At 43.6% G+C, this 25,021-nt stretch overlaps 1 protein-coding gene across 1 annotated transcript in view; it reads left to right on the forward strand.

Annotated features, from left to right (window-relative positions):
• Positions 1–25,021, forward strand: part of MAN2A1 (mannosidase alpha class 2A member 1) — a 225,035-nt gene that overhangs the window by 168,593 nt on the left and 31,421 nt on the right. The window contains 4 exon segments of the mRNA XM_065599246.1: positions 4,380–4,411; positions 4,414–4,515; positions 6,438–6,579; positions 9,434–9,567. Coding sequence (XP_065455318.1) covers positions 4,380–4,411; positions 4,414–4,515; positions 6,438–6,579; positions 9,434–9,567 — 410 coding nt within the window.

The raw sequence follows: 25,021 nt of genomic DNA on the forward strand, positions 1-25,021 counted from the left end.
TCTGCTCCGGTCGGCGCGGAGGGAAGGAAGAGGACTGCCCTGCAGGGCACTCCGGTTCTCTGCGCTGCCGCCCCCTACAGGGCGGCCGGAGCAGAACCAAAAAAAAAAAAAAAAGTGGCAGATTGGGCAGAGTGCCGCCCTAGGATTGGGCAGAATGCCGCCTCGAACAATCTGCCGCCCCAAGCACCAGCTTCCTCAGCTAGTGCCTGGAGCCGGCCCTGCCTCTTAGCTACAATATTGCACAGGAAGCTCATGTTCAACTGGTTACCTACTGTGACAGGGTTGGGCCAGATGGCTACAGGAGAGTGATAGAAGGCAGATAAATTAGCCCCAGATTAAGCAGGTCCCTTTTCCCTGGGTAAGGTAACAGGGGCAGTTCCAGAACAATCAGGAACTTGCTGGAACAGATTAAGGCAGACAGGCTAATTAGGACACCTGGAGCCAATTAAGAAGCTGCTAGACTCAATTAAGACAGGCAGCCTAATCAGGGCACCTGGTTTAAAAAGGACCTCACTTCAGTCAGTGAGGCGCGTGTGTGAGTAGCTGGGAGTAAGAGGCGTAAGAAGCTGAGAGTGAGTAGGTGTACTGCTGGAGGACTGCGAAGTACAAGCGTTACCAGACATCAGGAGGAAGGTCCTTTGGTGAGGATGAAGAAGGTGTTGGGAGGAGGCCATGGGGAAGTAGCCCAGGGAATTGTAGCTGTCACTCAGCTGTTACAGGAGACACTATAGACAGCTGCAATCCACAGGGCCCGGGGCTGGAAACCAGAGTAGAGGGCGGGCCCGGGTTCCCCCCATCCCCTCAACTCCCTATTTGATATAAGAGGAGTTGATCTGGACTGTGGGTCCCCATTAGAGGGAAAGGTCTCTGGCCTGTCCCCTGGCCCATTAGGTGGGCCAGCAGAGACTGCAAGGATTGTTCTCCTCCTTTTTCCAATGCTGGCCAATGAAGAGGTTAGCCAAGTGAATGGCAGGTTTGTGCCACTAACAAAAGAAGCCAAACTGAGGACTGCCATGAACCTCTGAGGCAAGCAAATCCTCCAGAAAGCGCAGAACCCACCAAGGCTTTATCACACTACCATGACCTTAAGTTCTTTTCAATGTCACTGCATTCCTGGATTCAGCCATGCATATTGTAAGTGTGACCTACATTCTTTGTTTTTTATGTATGACCTCACAATTGGCTTTGTTAAAACACACAATGGCATCTTACCAAATAGTCCAGATTGGTCTGTACATCTGACTTGTTCCCATCATTACTTGCCACTCAAGTTGGATCTTAAACCTGTTAATTAGTTGTGATTTGGGAATACAAATGATGATCTATGTCCACTATAAAAATTTTAAACTGTTTGAACCTCATGGTTTATAAGTAGGAAATAGAGCTCAGGGCCACCTGCTCCAAATGGCCATGTGAAAGGCAGTTCAATGGTTTCTGTGAAACCAGGCCTTGCTCCCCTTTCTTTAATTTTTTTCTCTTTTCTTCCATTTTGGGGCCCTAACCTTCTCTGTAACTGTTCCCTTCACTAGACCTCAATTAAACTTATCCGCATTCCTGAGCTCTTTTTCATTAGTTTTACCTGATGTAGCTCTGAGTTTCACAGAGATATTATGATCTCTTACCTGATTTCCTTATGTTTCGTTAGATCTTTCACCTTCTAGCGCAGTCATTCCAAACGTAGCAATTCATTCATAAAGAGAATGGTGGGTGAATTCTTATGGTCAGTTCTGATTTCCGCCATGAATACCTACAAGCACAAGAGTGGTGCTCGAAAATGCAAGCTGTAGCAGGCCCATGAAAAAGATGATCAGAAAAGTGTGAGTGGTCTACAAAATATCTTGAAATATTTGACCATGTTGCTGGTAAACAATCTGCAGACAGTTCTGCTACTTGCATTTCTTACCCTTACCCTTAGCTAGTGAGGATGTTGATTTGGGTTTGTCAGGCTTGTTCAGTTCTGGAGTATCTGATTCGGGCAAAAAACTGACATTGAATTGTTGGGTCCCAAAAGCTGATTTTCAGCAGAATGTTGCACATTGGTTACTAGCACAACTGTTATAGATGTGGATTCTGAAAGCGGTTTGGTTATTGGAAACATGGGGCAGAATTTTGTCTTCAAGCGAGATCTGGCTGCTTGGCCACAAAAGTGACAGATTCTGTTTACCTTTTTTTGGTAGAAAATGGTCCCGTTCAATTAGAATGAGCCTGTTTACTTAGCGAATGCAAATAAAGGCAAATATTAAAATCGTGGTTCTTTGTCAAAATTTCTAATGGGGAGTTGCACCAGTGATCTTGGTTGATATGCAGTTTGACTCTTGCCTTCTTGTTCTGTTTCACTTGTTTGCTTTTCCAGCGAAACTCCTTGTCTTCCTTTGCAAACTGTAAAACTGGGTTCACAAACTTTTTCCACTTTAGCAATTGATTATGCCTACATGAATGTTCAAAGAACAGGTGGAGGCAATCGCTCGCTGAATGGAAATTGCAGAGTGGTTGGTAAAGGACTGCGCAATTGACAAAGATATGCAAATCTGCGATCACAAGATACAATATTTTGCGTTATTTCTTGGATATTTTGCTGAGCTTAGGTGAGAGATTTAGTTTTGAGAGGTTCAGATGAGAAATTAGAAAGTTGTCATGATAATTTTTGGTGTTTATTTGAATTGCTTGCAAGGCATGGTAGCATGTTGTGAGATCATGTAGACACTATAAAGGCCAGTCCTATAAAAAGCATGGTAGACTATTTTTTTACAGATTTAGGAAAGTTTAAATACTTCTCCATTGTATTTGCATTCCAAACACTTCCAAATGGAACAAATGTCTCAAGTGTTAAGGTATATTGAGGTATCAAAAAATGGGGAAAAGGTTGGTGACTGCTTTGTAGATTTCATTGATATTCACACCAAAACAGGGAAGGGTATGACAGGTTATTTTAGAGATGCTGAAAAAAGACTGTTTAGATATGGCTAATTGGAGGGGACAAAGTTATGACACGAGAGCTAACATGGCTCCAGCATACAAAGGTGTCAAAATAAAATTCAGCAGGTAAATCGGTAAACATCTTTTGTCCCCTGTGCTGCTGACTCACTAAATCTTCTTGGAGAACCAGCTGTAATGTTTTTTCCACAAGTTATTCTAAATTTTGGAATTGTTCAAAGATTGTATACCCTGTTTTCCTCTTTTACTAGTTGTTGAAATACGTTGAAAAACATATTAGAATTACATTAGAAAGCCAAACCATGACAAGATGGTCAACCAGGGTAGAGGTAATCCATTTACTATGAAATTAAGTTGAGGATTTTCTTGATGTTTTGATGAGATCAAGGCTGCACACAATCTTACTCCAGAATTTAAGTCTGAAGCTTATAGCTTACAAACAAACATTTCATAATTTTCTTTTCTTGTTTTGGCCGAGATGTGGCATACTATCTTATCAAAAATTAACCCGTACGCTCCATTTTGAAACTCCTCATAGGTTGTGTGTACCTAATTAACTTTTAAAATCTGGTTCTCATCCCTCCCCCCTCCATCGCCCAGCAGACATACTTTGTGTTCCCAGTCGCATCAAAAGGAAGTCTTCAAATTCTCTGCCCTTGAAAGCCCTATTTACTCATATTCAAATGACTCTGTTCTTTCTCTTCACTCCTATGATTGTAGCAGTGTTGCCATAGGAGTGGTAGGAGACTAGCAACAGCACGCCTACACCCAAAAAGGAGCAACAGCGCAGGCACCAACAATTTAAGGTGGAGGAGCAGCAGCAGCAACTCTAGACAATAAATAGCCCGGCTCTGTTCCAGAGCATTAGCTAGTGCTCAGGGGCAGGACCCAGCAACGATGTTGCACACTCCGTTGCCTGCGGAGGTGTGCTGACTTCTATACTGGTTTTGGCTATTAGTAATTTGCAGATTTTAATAATCCACATCGTTTTTCTACTCCATGTTAATGAAGCTTTCAAAATTATATGGCTAATCTGGTAGGTAGCAGTGGTGTAGAGAGTCTCTGCTAGCCCATTCTATAATACTGATACATGCACTGGGTTCAAAGCTTACACCTCTACCTCGATATAACGCTGTCCTCGGGAGCCAAAAAAATCTTACCACGTTATAAGTGAAACCACGTTATATCGAACTTGCTTTGATCCACCGGAGTGTGCAGCCCCGCCCCTCCGGAGCACTGCTTTACCGCGTTCTATCCGAATTTGTGTTCTATCGGGTCGCGTTATATCGAGGTAGAGGTGTACTTCTCTCTATAAGGGTAGACATTAACATGGAAGGAAAATTGATCGAGGGGAATTGGAACATTGTTATGCTATGGGGAGAGCTCTATAGAACTTGGTTTTATTTTTTTAATAATCAGAAATTGTAAATATACTTTTTAATTAGGATTGGAAGCTGAGTCTCTTGAAGCTGTCCAATATTTGTGGACATTAGAGGAGAATACAATCGTGAGATTGCAATGAGAATTTCATCTGACGTAAACAGCCAAAACAGGTTTTACACTGACCTTAATGGATATCAGGTAATTACCATCTGTTATTCTGAATATAGTGACTATGACAATTTAGAATCATCATAATACTTGTTTTTTTTAATTGATTTTTTTTTGTCTTATTTACCCAAGCAAATAATAGTTTAGTATGAGAATGTTAATTATTTTGAAAGTAGGCATTGATTTATATATATACTATTTTTCCTGACATGCCTTAGATGCACTTAAATTCTATGAATGGCTTTTCCAAGATTCAAAAATGTTTATTTTAGGCTGGTTTGTCATGACAGACAGACATTTGTTGTATACAAAAACTGTGTTTGGTATAAACAATATGATGGTACTAATATATCCTTTGTTTATAGACTATTATTATTATTATTTTAATTTTGTATGATGCTTTAGACGTCTTCAAAAATAATCTCCTCTGTGCATGAATATTGGAAGGAGGAGGAGATATTTTTAAAAATTAATTTCATTTTTCATTATTTTTGAGTGCCATCAGCATTGTGTGTACTGCAGAATATGTAGAAGACTCAGATTTTTGTCTCAAACTTCAGTCTACATAATGTACTAAAGTAGATGTTAGTAGTCCTGGAAGTTAGCATGTTACAAATATTGGAGAGACTTTCAAAGAGAAATATATGTTCCATTTCAAGGCAATTTAAGATTTAAATAACTTCTCAGAGTTTGTATTTTGGCATCTGCTCTGTCAAGAGGCCATGAAATTCTGCAGAATCTAAGAAACCAAAAATTCCGTTTTCATACTCCCCAACATTGATAAAGTGATAGCATCCATGGCAAAGGACATGATATTTCCTGAGGAAAGTGCCTTCTCTTAAAAAAGCAAAACAACCCACCAACCCCAACAAAGAACAAACCCCTGCAAACAGCAAAGTAGAATCCACCCTTAAAATGGACTTCAAAGCTACATCAGTTGTATCAAGAACATTTCTGGCAATCACATTTTTCTCAGTCCACATTGTGATCACCTGAAAAACAGTTCTCTGGGTCAAAGCATAAAAATAAATTGAACTAAGAGGTCATTAACATCATCATACACCCTATAGATATGTTGTATTCCTTTCCTTTTCTGTCTTGTCTATTTAGATTATACGATATTTGGAGCGGATGCTGGCTCTTACTACATGTTTGCACAGTGCCTAGCAGGCCCTGATCTTATTTGGGACCTCTAGCGGCTAATATGAGGCATATAAATTATATAATAATTGATTTGGAACATAGTAAGACATAGTATTGATGATGCATCTGATGGGAAAGAATGCAGATCATTTTTCTTAGCTATGTTGGCTCTGTGGTGTTTGTAGAAGTAAAAAGTAGTAAAAACTTTTGTTTCACTATTATCACCAGATATGATTCTGAGTACATAGGGACCCAGATCTGTCGAGTAAGAAATTGCCATTTTATTTAATTATTTCAAAGTAGTACTGCACTTATTTAAAACTTCTCTTGATTTTTTTTTATTTAACTAAAGAACATTTAATAGTACTATACATACATCTATACAGATTGCAAGAAATGTCTGTAGATTTCTATTATTTATATCCGTGCTAGAAATCCTAGGAATAATTCTTATACTACTTTGAGCTTATTCACAATCTACTTTCTAAACAAGAAGAAAAAAAAATTCTCTCAAAAATACTGCGCCTCATGCTAAGAGCCATTACAATTCTTTATGCAAATTCCATTGAAGGACCTTTCATTTTTTGAAAACTACTTTGAACTACAAGTATGTGTAAGTTACACCACTTCTGAAGTAATGTTGGCCATAAGTCCCTGCAAAGCTGAATGATACGGTGGAGGGACTTGCTTTGGTGTCTATCAATTGTTGCTCCCAAAGCATATAAGATAAATGCCTAGAAAGATATTTTGCATTTTTTTACATATTTAAATATCAATGGAATGTACTGATGTTAATTTTGATATTGTAGATTCAGCCCAGAGTGGCAATGAACAAATTGCCTCTTCAAGCAAATATCTATCCAATGACTACAATGGCTTATATCCAGGATGATGGCATTCGTTTGACTCTACATTCTGCTCAGTCTCTAGGTGTTACAAGCTTGAAAAGTGGTAAGTACAGTATGGGAAAGGTTTTCAAAATCTGACCTACATATTAAATCACCTCAGGTATTCAGAGGATTGTTTCACAGATTACTATGCTTTATAGTATCCATTCCCTGAGAATGTAAAGAAAAAGGAAACATTTTTACTGTGTCTAAAACATTACAGTTTGTAGTGTGAGAACTATATTAGGAGCATGGGAGTGGCCATTCTGAATCAGAATACTAGTGTCCAGCTACTCTAGTATCCTATCTCCAGCAGTGATGAGCACTAGTTGCTAAGAGGAATCCATGCAGTAGTCACATACAAGATTTACTCCCACAAAGTCCTGTGGCACCTTTAAGACTAATAGATGTATTGGAGCATAAGCTTTCATGGGTGAATGCCCACTTTGTTGGATGCTCCAATACATCTGTTAGCCTTAAAGGTGCCACAGGACTCTCTGTTGCTTTTTACAGATCCAGACTAACACGGCTACCCCTCTGATACTTGACTCTCACAGAAACTCTCTTTCTAACTCCCGTTAGTTAGAGGTTATTTTATGTCCTTAAGGAGATGGGATTACATCCAATCCATTGCTCTTGGGTTTTTTTAATGTTCGCGTTTATAATTCTGGATAGTTTTGTTTATCTATAAAAGTATTTTTTTGAATCCTGCTAAGCTTCTGGCTTCAGTGATACCTTATTGCAGTGAGTTACACCATCTAATTTTGTGTTGTGTGAAAAAGTATGTTCTTTAATCAGTTTTGAATTTTCTACCTTTTGATTTAATTGAATTTCCCCTTATTCTTGCCTTGTAAGAGAAGGTGAATAGAAGTTTCCTATCTACTAACCCAGTTCATCAAACTAGTTTTTAGTATTTACTTTTATGCATAAAAGTGTTCATGAATAAATCCTGTTTAAGCATATGAAGTGGTGCTGAAAGATGTGTATAGTACTCTAGGTGCTATCTCAGTAGATCCTTATGTACTATCTCCTCCCACCCCCTTTAGGGCATGTCTACATGACAAAGTTACAGTGCCGGCAGTTACAGTGCCGCTCAGAGAGCGCAGAAGGAAAACTGTTGTTGTGTGTTCACACTGACAGCTGCCTGTGCAATAGCATGTTCACACTTGTGGCACTTGCAGCGGTATTCAGAGTGGTGCACTCTGGGCAGCTATCCCACAGAGCACCTCTTTCTCTTTTGCCACTAAGCCTTGTTGGAAGGCAGAGGAGGTCATGGGGCATCCTGGGTCCTGTCCCAATGACCCATGATGCATTGCTTCGCATCGTAGCAATCCCTGTGCTTCCGTCCACATTTGACGCCATCTTTCAACAGTTTGTGTACTGCACGCCCTGCCTCTTTCGGGTTGCCGGAATGGATCCCGAACTGCTGACCAGGATGATGCTCGCTCTGACCAGCACATCACGAGTGGCAGTGGAGTTATTCCTTAAACTACAAAGGCAAGAGGAGTGTGACATCGATCTTGCTACACATAGTAGTTTGCTTGTGGCATTCAGGGAGGTCTGACCACAGTGGAACGCTGCTTTTGGGCTCAGGAAACAAGCACTGAGTGGTGGGATCACATCGTGATGCACGTCTGGGATGACGAGCAGTGGCTGCAGAACTTTGGCATGAGGAAAGCCACATTCATGGGACTGTGTGATGAGCTAACCCCAGCCCTGTGACGCAGGGACACGAGAATGAGAGCTGCCCTGTCTCTGGAGAAGAGCGTGGCGATTGCACTGTGGAAGCTGGCTACTCCAGACTGCCACCAATCAGTCGCCAACCAGTTCGGAGTGGGAAAGTCGACCGTTGGAGTCGTGTTGCTGGAAGTGTGCAGGGCCATTAATTGCATCCTGCTCTGAAAGACTGTGACTCTGGGCAACATGAGTGAGATTGTGGATGGTTTTGCACAAATGGGCTTCCCTAACTGCGGAGGGACGATAGATGGCATGCACATTCCAGTTCTGCCACTAGACCACCTAGCAGCTCTACGCCTCTTGTTGGGGTGGGTTTTTTTTAAGAGCACTACAACTGCGCAGTTTCTGTGCACTAAGTCGCTGGCAGTGTGTGCACCTCGGGAGTTACAGTGCAGAAAGCTGCTTAGGCCTTAATCTAAATAAAGTATTTGTGCTTAATGTGGGAGTATGGAGTGAAATATACAGGTCAGGATAGACAATCTAATATTCCCTTCTGGTCTTAGTTTCATAGCGTTTATCTGCCCATCTTCTCTACCTCAGAGTTCCGTGTAACATTTGTCGTTAGAAAGAAGGAATGTTGGAGGTTCACTTCGTTACATGGAATAGGCCAATGACCTCACCCTCACATGATATCTCTCATGCAACCCCTATGGGCACAAGCTTTTCAAGGCAGTTTATCAGCTTGTTGCCAGAGACCCATCTCATAAGTGTAAATGCACAGAGGCAACTCTTGAAGAACAAGAGTTACTCCTAAGTATCCCCTCTTTTCCTGTAAAATTTCAACTTTCACATCCCCCTGTTGTAGGGCTAGAGCTGTTCAAATAGAAATTTCTGGAATTTCTTTTATAACAGGGAAAGTATTTGTCATTTTCCTGCAGCTCAAACATCTTACTAACTTTTGTACAAACTTGGAAAAAAACCCAGTCTTATCCAGAGACCACTGCTTGAAAATGTTAGCCTGATAAGTAAAAATTGGAGAATATTATAAGCAACCAAAGCCAGGGCATTATGAAAACGCTTATTCAACCCTCCCAATGCCATCAATATCACAAACTCTCTAGCTTCAAGAAATATTATCTGGATTATTTTTACCATTGCTGTTTATAGTAATAACGTTCATGTGGTTAATAAAAGCAGCACATACCACTATCATCAACATAACCTCAATATTTGTTTTTCAGGACAGTTAGAAGTCATTATGGACCGTCGACTTATGCAGGATGACAACCGTGGCCTTGGACAGGGTCTCCAAGATAACAAGATCACAGCTAATCTGTTCCGACTTCTGCTGGAGAGAAGAAATGAAGTAGATGAGGTAGGTGTAATTACATGGGTTCATCTGCTGTATTTTCAATAAAACCGAAGATATAAATATTTGATACTTCTGTAAAGAAATATTTAAGCAAAAATACCTGATGTGTAGGTATCTGACCTATCTAAATTGTTTCACTTTATGTAAGCCAGGAAGATATGAGAATGTTATATGCAATAATAGTATTGGTCAGTTTGATTTGCTCTTCCTTTTACAAACATTTACCCTTGTATGTCCCCTCTTATTCCCTCAGTTGTTTTTTCTCTTCTCTCCTTTCTTTTTCCATCATTATGGGGAAATAAGCCTGGGGAGGACCAAACGAGTATCATATTGCAAGATTAGAGACTAATGACAGCAGCTACAATGCTGAGTGGATTTAAAATCAGAAGGCAGTTTCTAAAGATGAGGAATTGTGTATAAACTTGTAATATACAAAGGAACTGGAATTAATTTTTTTTTTATATGGGTTATAGCAACCACTGGAGTGATGAGGATACTTACACTATACCACTTAAAATTAAATTCCAGTGTTCATTTGATTCATAGATATTTTTGTTGTTGTTGTGATCCTCTAGTCAACATCCTCCTTTATATAACAGGCCATAAAATTTTACACCATAATTCCTGCATTAAGCCCATAACATCTTGTTGAGCAGGAGCATATATTTTAGAAAGGTATCAGGTCTTGATTTAAAGACTTCAGAGAGTGGAGAATCCTTCGCATCCCTCGGTAGGTTGTTCCAAGTATTAATTAACGTCAGTGTTTAATAAAATAAAATAAAAATTATGCCTTATTTCCATTTTCAATTTTCTAACTCCAACTTCCAGCCATCAAATCTTAACTCTTTGTCAGATAGATTAAAGAGTCATCTACTATCAGAAATCTTCTCCTTGCATAGGTACTTATGGACTGTGATGTAGTCACCTCTTCAGCTTCTCTGATAAGCTAAATAGTGATCTTCTTAAGTCTATAACATAAGTTGAGACTTTTTGCACAAACACTTTTGACATATTTAGATTAAATGCAACACTAAGGTTATGAATCTTAGAACTAAAGATAGGTAGTGCAAAAATTAAGGTTCCCATAATAACTTGAATCCAGCCATATTTCAAATACTATATGTTTATAATCCGTTTTCACAGGTAAGCCTGAGAAACCTGATTTTGACTTCACAAAAACAAAAGTGAAAACTAGGGTTGAGATTTTCGGAGCAATGCAGGGGTCTTAGCCACAAATCTTCCATTAGTTACAAAGGAAGACCTGTGTAAGTCATCTACACTGCTTTGAAAATCTCATCCTCGGACTGTAACATATCCACCCACTCGTAAAATGTTTCATAAATGTATCTAAGTGGATGTATTCGCCTTACCTGGACTGTTTCCAGATGACATTTTGCCATTCAGATCAGTCACACAGATATTCAGTGTAACCTGTCAATCTGCTTCCAAATAAAAAGGCTATCATCTATCCATTGAATATCTGCTAGCACTGTTACATAAGAAAGGAGATTCTTGAGCTTATATAGATATAATAAAAATGTAGTGCAGACTATTAAGGCAAGTTGATGGTAAATACATTAAAGATGTAACTTTGGAAGCTGGAAAGTGTTTCCGTTTTTGGGGATCTCTCTGTGTGATGTCATATACGTAGTGCATCCCAGTCCATTAAATATCTCACCACATTCTTTAAAAGTTAATTTTAAATTTTTAATTTATTTCTCATGCCACATACCAATCTTTTTGTAGAAAATTGCTTTGCAAATTTATTGAGAACCAACAAAGAACTGATTTTTTGTACCACAGTGATTTGTCCTTCAGCTATATGTTCATTAATATATTTTGCTTGAATGTATTTTATATTTCTTTGCAATTTGTGTTGAGAGTAACATATTTAATTTTTTTTATTGCATGCATGACATTGCACTCCTTGTGCTGGAAATCTTTGTGTGATGATTCCTCTGCATTTCTTACAAATATATATGGTCTCTGCTGTTTGTTTACTTTTTTATGCCTTGGTATGTATTTTTAATTAGACGAACTTCAGTTCTATCACTAATTTCAGTTTTTCATAATATAACTTTGCTTTGACTTGTTTATCAGTTATACCACAAATAATTTGGTCTTTAATTGCTTCATCTAGTTAACAGTTCAAATTGATATGATTTAGGTCTAATACATAGCTCTTTAGCATAAGGCTCAATGATACACCTGGCAACTTGTTCCTAGTAAAGAAAATGTGCCTACATAAGTGACATTTTTGCATGACTCAGCGTATTCTTGAAATTTTGGTTTGCTGTTTACAATCATTTTCTTCTACTGGATTGCATTATAGATCTCCAAAGCCTCTGGGCCTGCCACTTGTAGTATTGTAAAGAATTTGACCATCTCCAGTTTCTCTGCAATACCACCTGCTTCCAGGAAAATTCGGAAATTCTGCTACCACCTCCAGTTCTCTTCCAGTTTCCTTTGCAGACTGAGGGATGTCTTCATTTGCTCTATTTTTGCCAAAGATTCAGTTTTCTTCTGACACTACATAATAGATTTGATACACAGGAGTGCTGGTCAGAGTGTGATCTTCATTTCCTGGGCTCCAGTCACATGACACAGGTCAAGAATATGAAAGTTTAATATCTCTTTTGCATAGCAGGGAGCAGCATCCACTCACTTAAAAATCATTAGTTATTAAACCTTTCTCATTTCTACATTACTCTAGCATTAACTGAAGCGCACCCGTCTTTACAGCAAACTACTCCCACCTTCTTTAAGACCATATGAAGTTGCCAGAAAAAAATACCCACAATCAGAATCATTGTTTAGGTCAGATGGGCAAGAGTGTGGGCGGTTTCATATGTAAAAGCGTTGCCATATTGTGAAAGTTAGCGTAGATAGCTATCTATTTGTATAATATTTTCTCTGGTTAAGACCCTGTTCTGACTATTGGAGCAAAATTAGAAAACTTACACAACAATGGTGCAGAACGATAGGCAATTACACTTGTATATAGATTTGAGTACTTTAGTAACTATGCACAAGGTTATGGACCTACTATTGGAGTGGCTGGGTGGGGTTCTGTGGCCTGCAATGTGCAGAAGGCCAGACTAGATGATCATGATGGTTCCTTCTGGCCTTAAACTGTCTATTATGAACCCATATATACAAAAATACATAGGATCTTAAACTCCATAGGCAAACTATGCCAATTTAAGATGTCAGAAGCTGCAGACTATAAACTTTAAAGTTTCTTTATCCAGAAGTTCTTCATCAGAATGTTTCCTTCCTAAATGCAAGGCCCAATGAGTATACGAGATGAAATGGTTGGCTGGAGGCAGAAAAAGTTGAAGTTGTTTAGGTGACTTTAACTGTTCATATTAATACTTTCTAATGGTTATTATGTGTGACATTAACTTTAAATTCCCAGTATTTCTAACATTTGTGGTGGTTGAGAGAATTACACCACTTAATGTAGGTGCACAGTCTTGTTATCAAGAATTCAGTTTAAATTCCTTACGCTCTCCTTCAGTTTGACACTGCTTGTTAAACACACTGAGTGAAGGAGAAAAAACAATTGCTTACCATAGTGTGACTCTTTCTCAGATGATTGCCTCAGTGTATCTAGACTTCCCTCACCTTTCCCTGTTATTTTGGAATTTGATAAATTCTTGACTTAGTGTAAGAAATGTAGTGAATGTTGGGGCTGCACTCCATATATAGTCTTGGCTGAGGGCCTGAGGACACTGGCAAGTGTGTATGCACAGTCTCAATGAACTCTTTTAGCCAGGAACGTCTGATCTCATGTGTCAGGATGTACACTGTCACCCAGGATATGTATCCGTCCAGCAGTCATCTAGCAGAACAATACAAATAGCAGTAAGTAGTTATTCTTGAATATACCAGCCATATGCATCACCAAGTATCTCTTTGCTACTCTAGGGACCCTGATCTATGAGGTGAGGAACATGTGACGCAATCAAATTGAAAAGGGAAAATGGAGGAAAAGAGAATGTTAGGCCAAAAATTCAGGAAATCTGTAGAAAGAAAGGTGGTCTACAGATACGGCATGAGGCAGCAACTGACATGCACACCACAGTAACAACAAAAGGGCAGAGGAAGGAGCTGGAGTTGGACTGAGTGAGGAAGTGAGAAAATTCACATAAACAGGCTGAGGGAGCTGCTGAAATCATTGGACTTGTGCTTACTCTCTCCCTGCACTACAATCTTCATGCATTGGAGGAAGGCAGATTTTAATGCGGCTTACTGCAGGCTTAGTGGCATATGTCATTGCAGGAGCTGTAGCTCACCGAGTTTGACCAGTGGCAGTCCTCCTAGCCAGGAGTGTGCATCACTTCTCAGAAGGCTGCACTATAGTGGCTGAGTGGGTTTTTCTGGTCCTCGGGACACTTTCCTATAATCAGGCACCAACCATAAGGGCTAGTGCACTTTTTAGGTTTTAAATCTTATAATAGGATGAGTATATTCATTACCACCAACTAATATTTTTATGACTGTTGAGTTTAAGATTAGCTTGTTTTAAAACCATTGTCAGATGCAAGCTATCACTCATTTTATAGAAAATGAAAGACAAGAGAATAAAGAAAATCTGGGGATAAAATATATTGATGGACCATTTTAAAGCATAGCAAATTATATTTTAGTTTGGCCCTGACAGCCTTTCTAGTCATACTTGTCATCTACCTAAATATTTTCTTATTGCCATTTCTTTGAATTATTTTATATTAGCAGTATTTGAGGCAGATATTTATCAACTTTGAGTGGTACTTCAGGTCTTTATTGACTAATTAAACTTACCAAAAATGAATTTGGATTAAAAGGTTTATCAAATGAAAAATCAAGAAGTTGCCATAATAAACTTTACCTAGTATAATCATGGAAATGTACAAAGGGGGCAAATCTGCTCTTACACTTTTGTATTCAAAGAGCCTAAATGCAATAGCACACATTAAATGGTCTGCAAAATTTCATATGTGGGACTCTGTTGTTAAATGCATGAATGAAGCCATTAAGGCTATGTCTACAGTGCAGACCTCTTGCAGCGACATGTAGGTTATGTGTAGCTACACACTGCAGTGAAAAGCAGGCTGCATCCACATTGTGGTGTGTAGCTACATGGGGCAGTGAAAGGCTCTGGCAGCGGTGAAATTGTTGCAGGGAAAGGCTCTATGGAGGGAATCTGAATGCAGCAGAAGTAATCAGAATACAAAATTTCAAGATTAGGCACAGTGGTAGGCAAAAAATAGCTTCCATATGGTTTGATAGAATCCAATGAACTGATGAATTACTTACCACCAGAATAGTTGTTTTGCCTTTAACAAATGGCACTAAGACCATGGGTTTCTCAATGGTAAGTGCACATTCAAAATATATAAGAAAGTTATGGGAAGGTATGAGACCTGGGAGAACTTCGGAAATACACAAAGGCAGTGTAAACACAGGTCAAATGCACCAAGGATATCTTAGAATCAGAGATGTGGACTTCTACAGGATAAAAAAAAGTCCCACAAGAATTACAAGAATAAAAGCATTTTACTATAAAGTACATAATCTGTGCAAATAATAAACTCTTGTTACTGATGTGATATTGCTTAAACCCATCTTTGTTAATTGTAGTGTAATTCTTCATTGTCTGTGATTATTCTTAAGTTTCAATTTTAACATGAGGGAGAAAAGGAATCTCCTATTCAAAGAGAGAGAGCACAGAACCATAGATGTTGGAAGAAAAAGGCCAGTTACGTTATCTAGTCCAAACTTTCAGTGCATGTTGGTTCCTTTAAAGTAGATTTTCTAGTGTTTTTGAGGGCATACAGATGTCTTTATTCTCCTCTTAGTTCTCTGATCAAGAAGATAGTCATGATCAAAGCAAATGTACTCTGTGGCAAGCTAGACCAGAATTCTGTGGCAAGATTTTCCCTGCAAAGTTCTGGTGATAAATTATGTGCCAAAGTGGAGGGTATGTGGCAGTTTCAAGTGCATGGAAAAAATGGTGGATTTTTATTGAATATGACAGTAATTCAATCAATATTAAATAACTGACTTCTGCCCAAAATAGGAAGAAAAGATAGTCATTTGAAACTTTTTGATGAGTTTTCCTCTACCTCAACAAGCCTTGACAACAGTTGGCCACCCCACTGTTTTACGCCTCAATGGCAGCCTCATAGACTGTAAGGCCTGAAGGGATGATCGTGGTCATCTAGTTTGACCTGCACGTTGCAGGCCACAAAACTTTGCCCACCCACTCCTCTAATAAACCCATAATCTGTGGCTGAGTTACTGAAGTCCTCAAATCATGATTTAAAGACTTCAAGTTACAGAGAATCCACCATTTACACTAGTTTAAACCTGCAAATGACCTGTGCCCCATGCTGTAGAGGAAGGCAAAAAAAACCTCGGTCTGAGCCTGGGGAAAATTCTTCCCAACCCTGAGCATTTCAGCAAGACCCAACAGCCAGACATCAGGAAAGAATTCTGTGTAGTAACTCAGAGCCCTCCCCATCTAGTGTCCCATCACTGGCCATTGGGGATATTTGCTACTAGCAGTCACAGATAGGCTGTTTAACATTGTAGGCAGTCTCAGCATACCGTCCCCTCCGTAAATTTATCAAGCTTAATCTTGAAGCCAGGTAGGTTTTTTGCCCCTACTGCTCCCCTTGGAAGGCTGATATTTAGAAACCTTTGTCTTATTTCAAGCCTAAATTTGTTGATGGCCAGTTTATGTCCATTTGGTCTTGTGTCCACATTGGCAGTTAACTTACTCCTCTCCCTTCCTGGTATTTATCATTCTAATGTGTTTATAGAGTAATTGTATCTCTTCTCAGCCTTCTTTTGGTTACTTTAAACAAGCCAAGTTCTTTGAGTCTCATCTCATAAGGTAGGTTTTTCATTCCTATGATCATCCTAGTAGCCCTTCTCTGCATCTGTTCCAGTGTGAATTCATCTTTCTTCTTCGAGTGATTGTTCACGTCCATTACACATTAGGTGTACGCGCGCCGCGTACACGGACGTCGGAAACTTTTTCCCTTAGCGGCTCCCGTCGGGCCGGCAGGGCCCCCTCCTTCCCGCCAGAGCGGCGCCCCACTCCAGGGTATATATATCCCTGCCGACCCGACCCCTCCAGTTCCTTCTTACCATCCGTGGCGGCGTTGGAACAACTCTGTCTCTCATCTGAGAGTGTCCCTTAGCAATAGTCATTAGTGTTACTTAGCAGTTATCAGTTAGTTTATAGTAGTGTTGAGCCAGTAGTTAACAGCTCATTAGAGTACTTAAAGTTCCTGCCGTGGTTGTTTGTTCAGCCCCGGCAGCGGCCCTGGGCGGTGGGGTATGCCACACGCCCAAGGCTTCAAGGCTTGTGCCACGTGCCGTAGGCCTATGCCATTGAGCGACCCCCACGCCTGGGGGAAGCTCATCAGAAAGAGCGCTGCAAGATCTGCAAGGCCTTTAAGCCCAGAACTAAAAAAGAGAGGGACTTTCGCCTTAAGCAGCTGCTCATGGAGACGGCGTTACAGCCCTCCACTTCGACGGCACCGTCTGCCTCCGTGCGGAGCGCTCCGGCATCGGTGCGGGAACCGGCACCGGCGGGTCACCCGAAGCCCGCGGCACCGACCCAGCGGGGAAATGCATGACGCCGATCGTCTTCGCCGGCGAAAGCGAAGGGCCAGTCTAAGGCCCGAGGACGCTCCCCGCACAAGAGGCCGGCACCGGTAAAGACCTCGAGTGTCCCTAAGGCCGATACGGCCCCAACACGGACCCCGGCGCCGAAAGGCCCGTCGAGCCCCGGGATGGGCGCGTCGAGTGAGGATGAAGGGCTAGAGGAGCTCGTGGAACACCCCTCCACTCCGGACACGTTTGAGGCAGCTAAGGACCTCATCGCGTTGTCCGTCGAGGCCCCGGCACTCCGCCGATGCTGCCGCGTAGAGGCAAGCCGGCGATGTTGCGCCCATCACGGTCGCCGTCTCGGCACCGCTCCAGGAACCGGTCCCGGTCGAGCTCCGCCTCGGTGGACTCCCGGTTGCCCTCGGCGCAGGAAGCACTGCAGCAGTCGGGCTTCATCAAGCGGTCGGCACCGACTCAGCAACCGAGCACGAGTCGGCACCACGAAGCGTCGGCGGTTCGTTACCCAAGGCCAACCAGTCGTAGCCGTTCCCGGTCCCGCGATCACCGGTACCGTTCCAGGTCCAGGTCGGCGAGGCGCTATTCCAGGTCCTGGTCGCGGAGGCGCTACTCCCCAAAACCGGACCGGCACCATCCTACGGCTCCACCGTGGCCTTCCAGGTCACCGTCCGTGGTCTCGGGGACTAACTCAGACCGATACGGCGGGTATGCCCATAGGTCACGGGCCAGCAGAGACTACGGTCAGTCCCAATGGGGCCAACCGAGCCAATGGCCATTCTGGACACCATGGGCCTACCACCAGCAAGGACCCCCATCGAGGGCCTCGAGATCCGGGCCATCCGGGCACTGATCCCGCTCCCCGCGGCACCGCCCGCCATCGTATAGGGAGGCAACGGTCTCTAGACCGCCGGAGCGGGAAGGAGTGGACTCGGCACCGAGTACGGTGCCGTCCCAATCCCACGCTGCGGGTCAGGCCGCAGAGGAACAACTGGCTGATGCCGGATTGCTGGACAATGAGGATGGGCAGAAGGCCCCGACCTCTTCCTCCTCGCCAGACGAGGCGGTAGCGGGCACACTGGTGTCCGGCCCTCCCCCGATCGACCATCGGGCACACCAAGACCTGCTTCGCCGGGTAGCCCTCAATCTGGGCTTGCAAGCGGAGGAGACTGTAGAGCAGGATGACCCCATGGTCGATATCCTGAGCCCAGAGGGCCCCTCCAGAGTCGCTCTCCCGATTATACGGACAGTACAGTCCAACTATAAGACGGTGTGGCAAACACCGGCCTCTAGTGCGCCAACTGCAAAAGGCGTAGAGAGGAAATACTTCGCCCCATCTAGAGGGTTTGACTTCCTCTTTCTACACCCGTCCCCCTGTTCGCTGGTGGTCTCGGCGGTCAACGAAAAAGAGCGGCATGGCCAGCAAGCTCCTGCCCCCAAGGGCAAGGAAGCTAAGAGATTGGACTTATTCGGGAGGAAAGTCTCTTCATCTGGGGGCCTTCAACTGCGGATCGCCAATCAGCAGGCGATTCTAAACAGGCACAATTTTAACTCGTGGGCATCAGTTGCCAAGTTTAAGGCCTCCCTCCCCCCTGACGCGCATCAGGAGTTCACAGCCCTGGTGGATGAGGGAATGGCAGTGGCCAAGACCTCATTGCAGGCCGCACTAGACTCAGCCGACGCGGCGGCTAGAACAATTGCGTCGGGAGTCGTGATGAGACGTTCGGCGTGGTTACAGGCTTCAGGTCTCCCGCCAGAGGTACAGACCACGCTGCAGGACCTCCCGTTTGAAGGTTCGGGCTTGTTTTCTGACCAGACGGACGCCAGGCTACATAGCCTTAAGGACTCACTAGCGACCCTTAAGTCGTTGGGTATGCACACTCCGGTAACACAGCGTAAGCCCTTTAAACCCCAGCCACCGCAAAGGCAATACCACCCTCGCCCCCGACACGAGCCGTACCGCCGTCGAGGCAGGGTTAACAGGCGGAGACGTAACAATACGCCTAACCAGGGCCAGAGTCACGGCCAGGGCAAGCCGCAGCCAGGGAATAAACCAGGCTTTTGAAGCTACGCCCGAGGACAGCGTACCATATCCCATACCGGATCCTCCTCTGTTTTTCAAAGACCGCCTGTCCCATTTCTACCGGGCATGGTCGCGCATAACATCGGACCAATGGGTCTTGCGCACAGTGAAGGCGGGCTATACCCTCCATTTTTCCTCGCCCCCTCCCTGCCATCCCCCTTCCCTGTCCCTCTTCAGGGACCCTTCTCACGAGCAACTTCTCACACAAGAGGTTCAGACCCTTCTCGCTGCTGGAGCAGTAGAAGAGGTCCCAACAGACATGAGGGGAAAAGGATTCTACTCCAGATACTTCCTGATCCCCAAGGCAAAAGGAGGCCTCCGTCCTATTTTGGACCTGCGCGAGCTAAACAAGTTTCTGATCAAAGCTCGCTTCCGTGTGGTCTCCCTGGGAACTATTATCCCATCCCTGGATCCGGGGGATTGGTATGCTGCCCTCGATATGAAAGATGCCTATTTTCACATCGCAATCAATCCTGCCCACAGGCGATTCCTGCGCTTCATGGTCGACCAGCGCCACTTCCAATTTACGGTCCTGCCCTTTGGCCTGGCGTCAGCACCACGAGTGTTCACGAAATGCATGTCCGTGGTGGCAGCCTTCCTTCGAAAGAGAAGGATGCGTGTGTTCCCGTACCTGGACGATTGGCTACTCGCGGGCAGGTCGGAGGCTGAGGTCCAATCTCACGTGAAGCTGGCCTTGCAGACGTTCGACAAGCTCGGCCTCCGGGTCAATATGCCCAAGTCCACGTTAGTCCCCACACAGAGGCTGGACTTCATAGGTGCAACCCTGGACTCGGTAACCGCGCAAGCGAGCCTACCAGAGGCACGGTTCATGTCAATTCACAGAGCCGTAAGCTCGGCCCAAAAGTTCCCCACGACAACGGCAAGGTGTTGCATGCAGCTACTGGGACATATGGCAGCTTGCACACACGTGGTCAGACATGCCCGCCTGAGGCTCCGACCTTTACAGTTGTGGTTCGCCCACACGCATCGCCCCAACAGAGACCCATTGGATCAAGTAGTCACGATCCCAAACCAGGTGCTCAGCTCGCTACGCTGGTGGCTCGATCGCCAACAGGTATGCGAAGGGATCCCCTTCGCTGCCCCACAGCCCACTCTGACGTTGGTAACAGATGCATCGGACCTGGGCTGGGGGGCGCACCTGGGGGAACTGCGGACCCAAGGGTTGTGGTCCAGAGAAGACAAGCTGCTTCACATCAATCTGAAGGAGCTAAGAGCGATTCGCCTCGCCTGTCAGACCTTCCGCGCCACCATAAAGGGTCACAGCGTGGCAGTCCTGACGGACAACACTACTGCCATGTTCTATATAAACAAGCAGGGCGGGTCCCGGTCTTCTCCACTCTGTCACGAAGCACTCCAATTATGGAACTTCTGTATAGCCCATGCGATACACCTTATCGCGACGTATCTTCCAGGAATTCAAAACGGCTTAGCAGACCACCTCAGCCGCTCCTACCGAATGCACGAATGGACGTTGAAGCGAGACGTCCTGCATTCGATCTTCCGGAGGTGGGGCTTTCCCCGGGTAGATCTATTCGCCACCAGGGACAACAGCCAATGCCCTCAGTTCTGCTCGTTCCAGAACCTCAGCCGGGGATCATTAGCAGATGCCTTCATGATCCCATGGGGAGGGAGCCTGAGATACACCTTCCCTCCGTTCCCACTCATACACAAGGTTCTCTTCAAGACCCGCAGGGACAGGGCGACGATCATACTCATCGCCCCGGCCTGGCCACGCCAGCATTGGTTCACGTCCCTGCTGGAACTGTCCATAGCCGATCCAATCACCCTCCCCCTCCATCGCGATCTAGTCACGCAAGACGAAGGTCGCCTACTCCACCCGAACCTGTCTTCGCTACATCTCACGGCATGGTATCTCTCTGGCTGAATGATGCAGAACACAGGTGCTCTCACCAAGTTCAGCAAATCCTCCTTAATAGTAGGAAGCCCTCTACAAGAGCGACCTACCTGGCAAAATGGAAAAGGTTCTCCCACTGGTGTGAGCCTCAACGCATACAGCCTTTACAAGCCTCAGTTCCGTCTATCTTGGACTACCTACTGCACCTCAAGAATCAAGAGCTTGCGCCCGCCTCAATTAGAGTTCACTTAGCCGCTATTTCGGCTTTCCATCCGGGAGAGTTGGGAGTGTCAGTGTTCTCCAACCCCACAGTGGCCCGATTCCTCAAGGGGCTGGAAAGGGTGTTCCCCTACTCGCGCCCGCCTGTCCCGGCGTGGAGTCTGAACCTAGTCCTAACAAGACTCATGAGTCCTCCCTTTGAGCCCCTAGCCACTTGCTCCCTCACGCACCTCTCGTGGAAGGTGGCGTTTCTCGTGGCCATCACGTCGGCCAGAAGGGTATCGGAATTGAGGGCCCTCTCTTCGGAACCACCCTATACAGTGTTCCATAAAGATAAGGTGCAACTGAGGCCGCACCCCAAATTCCTCCCAAAGGTGGTATCACAGTTTCACATGGGGCAGGACATTTGCCTACCGGTGTTTTTCCCTAAACCCCATACGGACCCTCACCAACGCAGCCTACATACCCTGGATGTCCGAAGGGCGTTGGCATTTTACCTGGAAAGGACCAGGTCGTTTCGCAGAACACCCCAGCTGTTCATTGCGATTGCGGAACGTATGAAAGGCTTGCCTATCTCGACACAGCGCTTGTCGGCATGGATTGTGCATTGTATACGCACCTGTTATGAGCTCGCCAATGTTCCGGCCCCAGAGATCCGGGCCCACTCGACTAGAGCCCAAGCGTCCTCTACGGCCTTCTTGGCACAGGTCCCTATCCAGGAGATCTGCAAGGCAGCCACCTGGTCGTCCATACATACGTTCACAACCCACTACGCGATCCATCATCAGACCAGAGAGGACGCAATGGTCGGTCGGGCTGTGCTACAGTCAGTTGTACCTTGACTCCTACCCACCTCCAATGGTAAGCTTGGGAATCACCTAATGTGTAATGGACATGAACAATCACTCGAAGAAGAAAGAACGGTTACTTACCTTCTGTAAGTGTTGTTCTTCGAGATGTGTTGTTCACGTCCATTACACTTCCCACCCTCCTTCCCCTCTGTCGGAGTCTCCGGCAAGAAGGAACCGGAGGGGTCGGGTCGGCAGGGATATATATACCCTGGAGCGGGGCGCCGCTCTGGCGGGAAGGAGGGGGCCCTGCCGGCCCGACGGGAGCCGCTAAAGGAAAAAGTTTCCGACGTCCGTGCACGCGGCGCACGTACACCTAATGTGTAATGGACGTGAACAACACATCTCGAAGAACAACACTTACAGAAGGTAAGTAACCGTTCTTTCTTAAACATGAGAGACCAGAATTGCACACAGTATTCCAGATGAGATCTCACCAGTGCCTTGTATAATGGTACTAGCACTTCCTTATCTCTACTGGAAATACCTTGCCTGATGCATTTTAAGATTGCAGTAACCTTTTTCATGGCTGCATCACATTAGTGGCTCATAATCATCCTGCCATCATCCAGTTCGCCAGGTCATTCTGCTCCTGTGTCGCTTCCAACTGATAAGCCCCAAACTTATAGCAAAAATTCTTATCCCTATGTGCATGACCTTGCACTTTCCACTATTAAATATCAACCCATTTCTATTACTCCAGTTTTCAAGGTCATCCAGATCTTATATGATATTCTAGTCCTCTGTATTGGTAATATCACCTAACTTTGTGTAATCTGCAAATGATATTAGCACACTCCCACTTTTTGTGCCAGGGTCAGTAATAAAATGTTAATAAGATTAGTCCCATGACCGATCCCTGAGGAACTCCACTAGTAACCTTCCTCCAGCCTGACAGTTCACCTTCCAGCATGACCCGTTGTTGTCTCCCCTTAATCCTCATCTTCTCCAATTTAACTAATTTCCATATGGAACTCTATCAAATGCCATACTGAAATCCAGGAAGATTAGATCTAATACATTTCCTTTGTCTAAAAAATCAGTTATCTTCTCAAAGAAAGAGATCAAGTGGTCTGGCATGATCTACCTTTTGTAAAACGATGTTGTATTTTATCCCAATTACCATTTACCTCTATATCTTTTAGCAACTTTCTATTTCAAAATTTGTTCTAAGACCTTGCATGTAATGAGGTTAAACTAACAGGCCTGTAGTTTCTTGGATCACTTTTTCTCCTTTCTTAAAAATAGGTACTAAATTAGTAATTCTCCAGTCATAGGGTATGATCCCTGAGTTAACAGATTCATTAAAAATCCTAGCTATTGGTCTTGCAATTTCATGTGCCAGTTCCTTTACTATTCTTGGATAGAGATTATCTGGGGCCCATGATTTATTCTCATTAAGCTGTTTGAGTTTGACATCCAGATGTGGTAATTTCTACCTCTATATCCTCACTGACATTAACCACCCTACCACTACCCCTAAGCTCCTCATTATCACTATTAAAAACTGAGTCAAAGTATTTGTTTAGGAGTTGTCACTGCATCCAGCAACAGTGGATAAAACAGATTAGTTGAAATGCAATGAAATAGTTAACATGTACTATTAAGGAGGAGATTTACAAAAAACACAAACAGGCAGCTAGCTCTAGTTGAAAGCCAATGTGGGAGTCCCTTGTGCATTTGGAAAATCTCCCCTCAATATTTATTGTTAGACTTCAGAGTTAATATACAATTGAGAGGAATAGAGGGAGTTTACAGCTCTCAGAGCTGTTGTTTCAAGTTCTCTATTTGCAAGCTCAGGACTTTTCATCATTCATCTCACCTTTACTAAATGTATACTAAGAGCCACTAAATCTCTCTACCTCATTTTCCCTATTAGTCAAATGATGTTTTCACACCTTTTGTAAAGCTTTTTGAAATCCTCTGTGCAGAGTATTAGTATTTACTAATAAATATTCCCATGTCACCACTTGGAAAGTTATTTTAAAAATTGAGTTGAAGAAGGTAGAGGTGGTGCTCAGTACTTTAAAATCCTGTCCACATCCCAATGACAGAAGCTTTTAGCTTTTCCTCTCCCCATGTATCAACCTGCCCTGATCCCTCCTTTCTCCGACTTCAGTTGCTAAATTCCCAGACAAACTGGTATTTCTGTAACTGCGTGAGGTAAATAGAAATGTTTACTAAAATCTGGAATTTCATTGATATTAATATTATGGAACTGATCACATAAAACTTTGCTTTGAATCTCTCCCATTTATTTCACATTTCTGTGTGGTTTTCAACCTACTATCAAATACAAATTTAGATCTAGTGTAACCCTGGATATTGTGCTTTCAGCCATTTGACTGTGAATGCTCTTGCATAAGAGGTTGTATTTAAACACAAAAAGCAATCATTTTTGTTACAAATAAATCACTGATATATACACATCTCCTAAAAAAATGGAAAGCAGAAATAGTTCTACCCACATTTTTCCAACCTCTTGCTCATGGCATCTTTCCTTCTGCCTTTTTTTTTTTTAAATTAATAATTGTCCTAGTCTTCTTCTCCTGTACTCACATGCTTAAAAGCAGGTTTCCAGGGAGCTGTAGCAGCCAGTGCAAATGTATACGTCTTTAGACACATGTCAGGATCTTTGGTACCGCTTCTGCAGCTCCTTTTAAACATTGCAACTGTTGTGCTATAGATCTTGGAGCATTTGATACTGGCTACTGCCATGGCCTAAAACACAACTGGTGGAGGTAATCCTAAAATACTTGAGACCAAAACAAAGATGTCACTGTCTGTTGTTGCTTCCAGAAAACTTAATTT

This window comes from Chrysemys picta, chromosome 6 (genome assembly GCF_011386835.1).
Source record: "Chrysemys picta bellii isolate R12L10 chromosome 6, ASM1138683v2, whole genome shotgun sequence".
NCBI lineage: Eukaryota > Metazoa > Chordata > Testudines > Emydidae > Chrysemys > Chrysemys picta.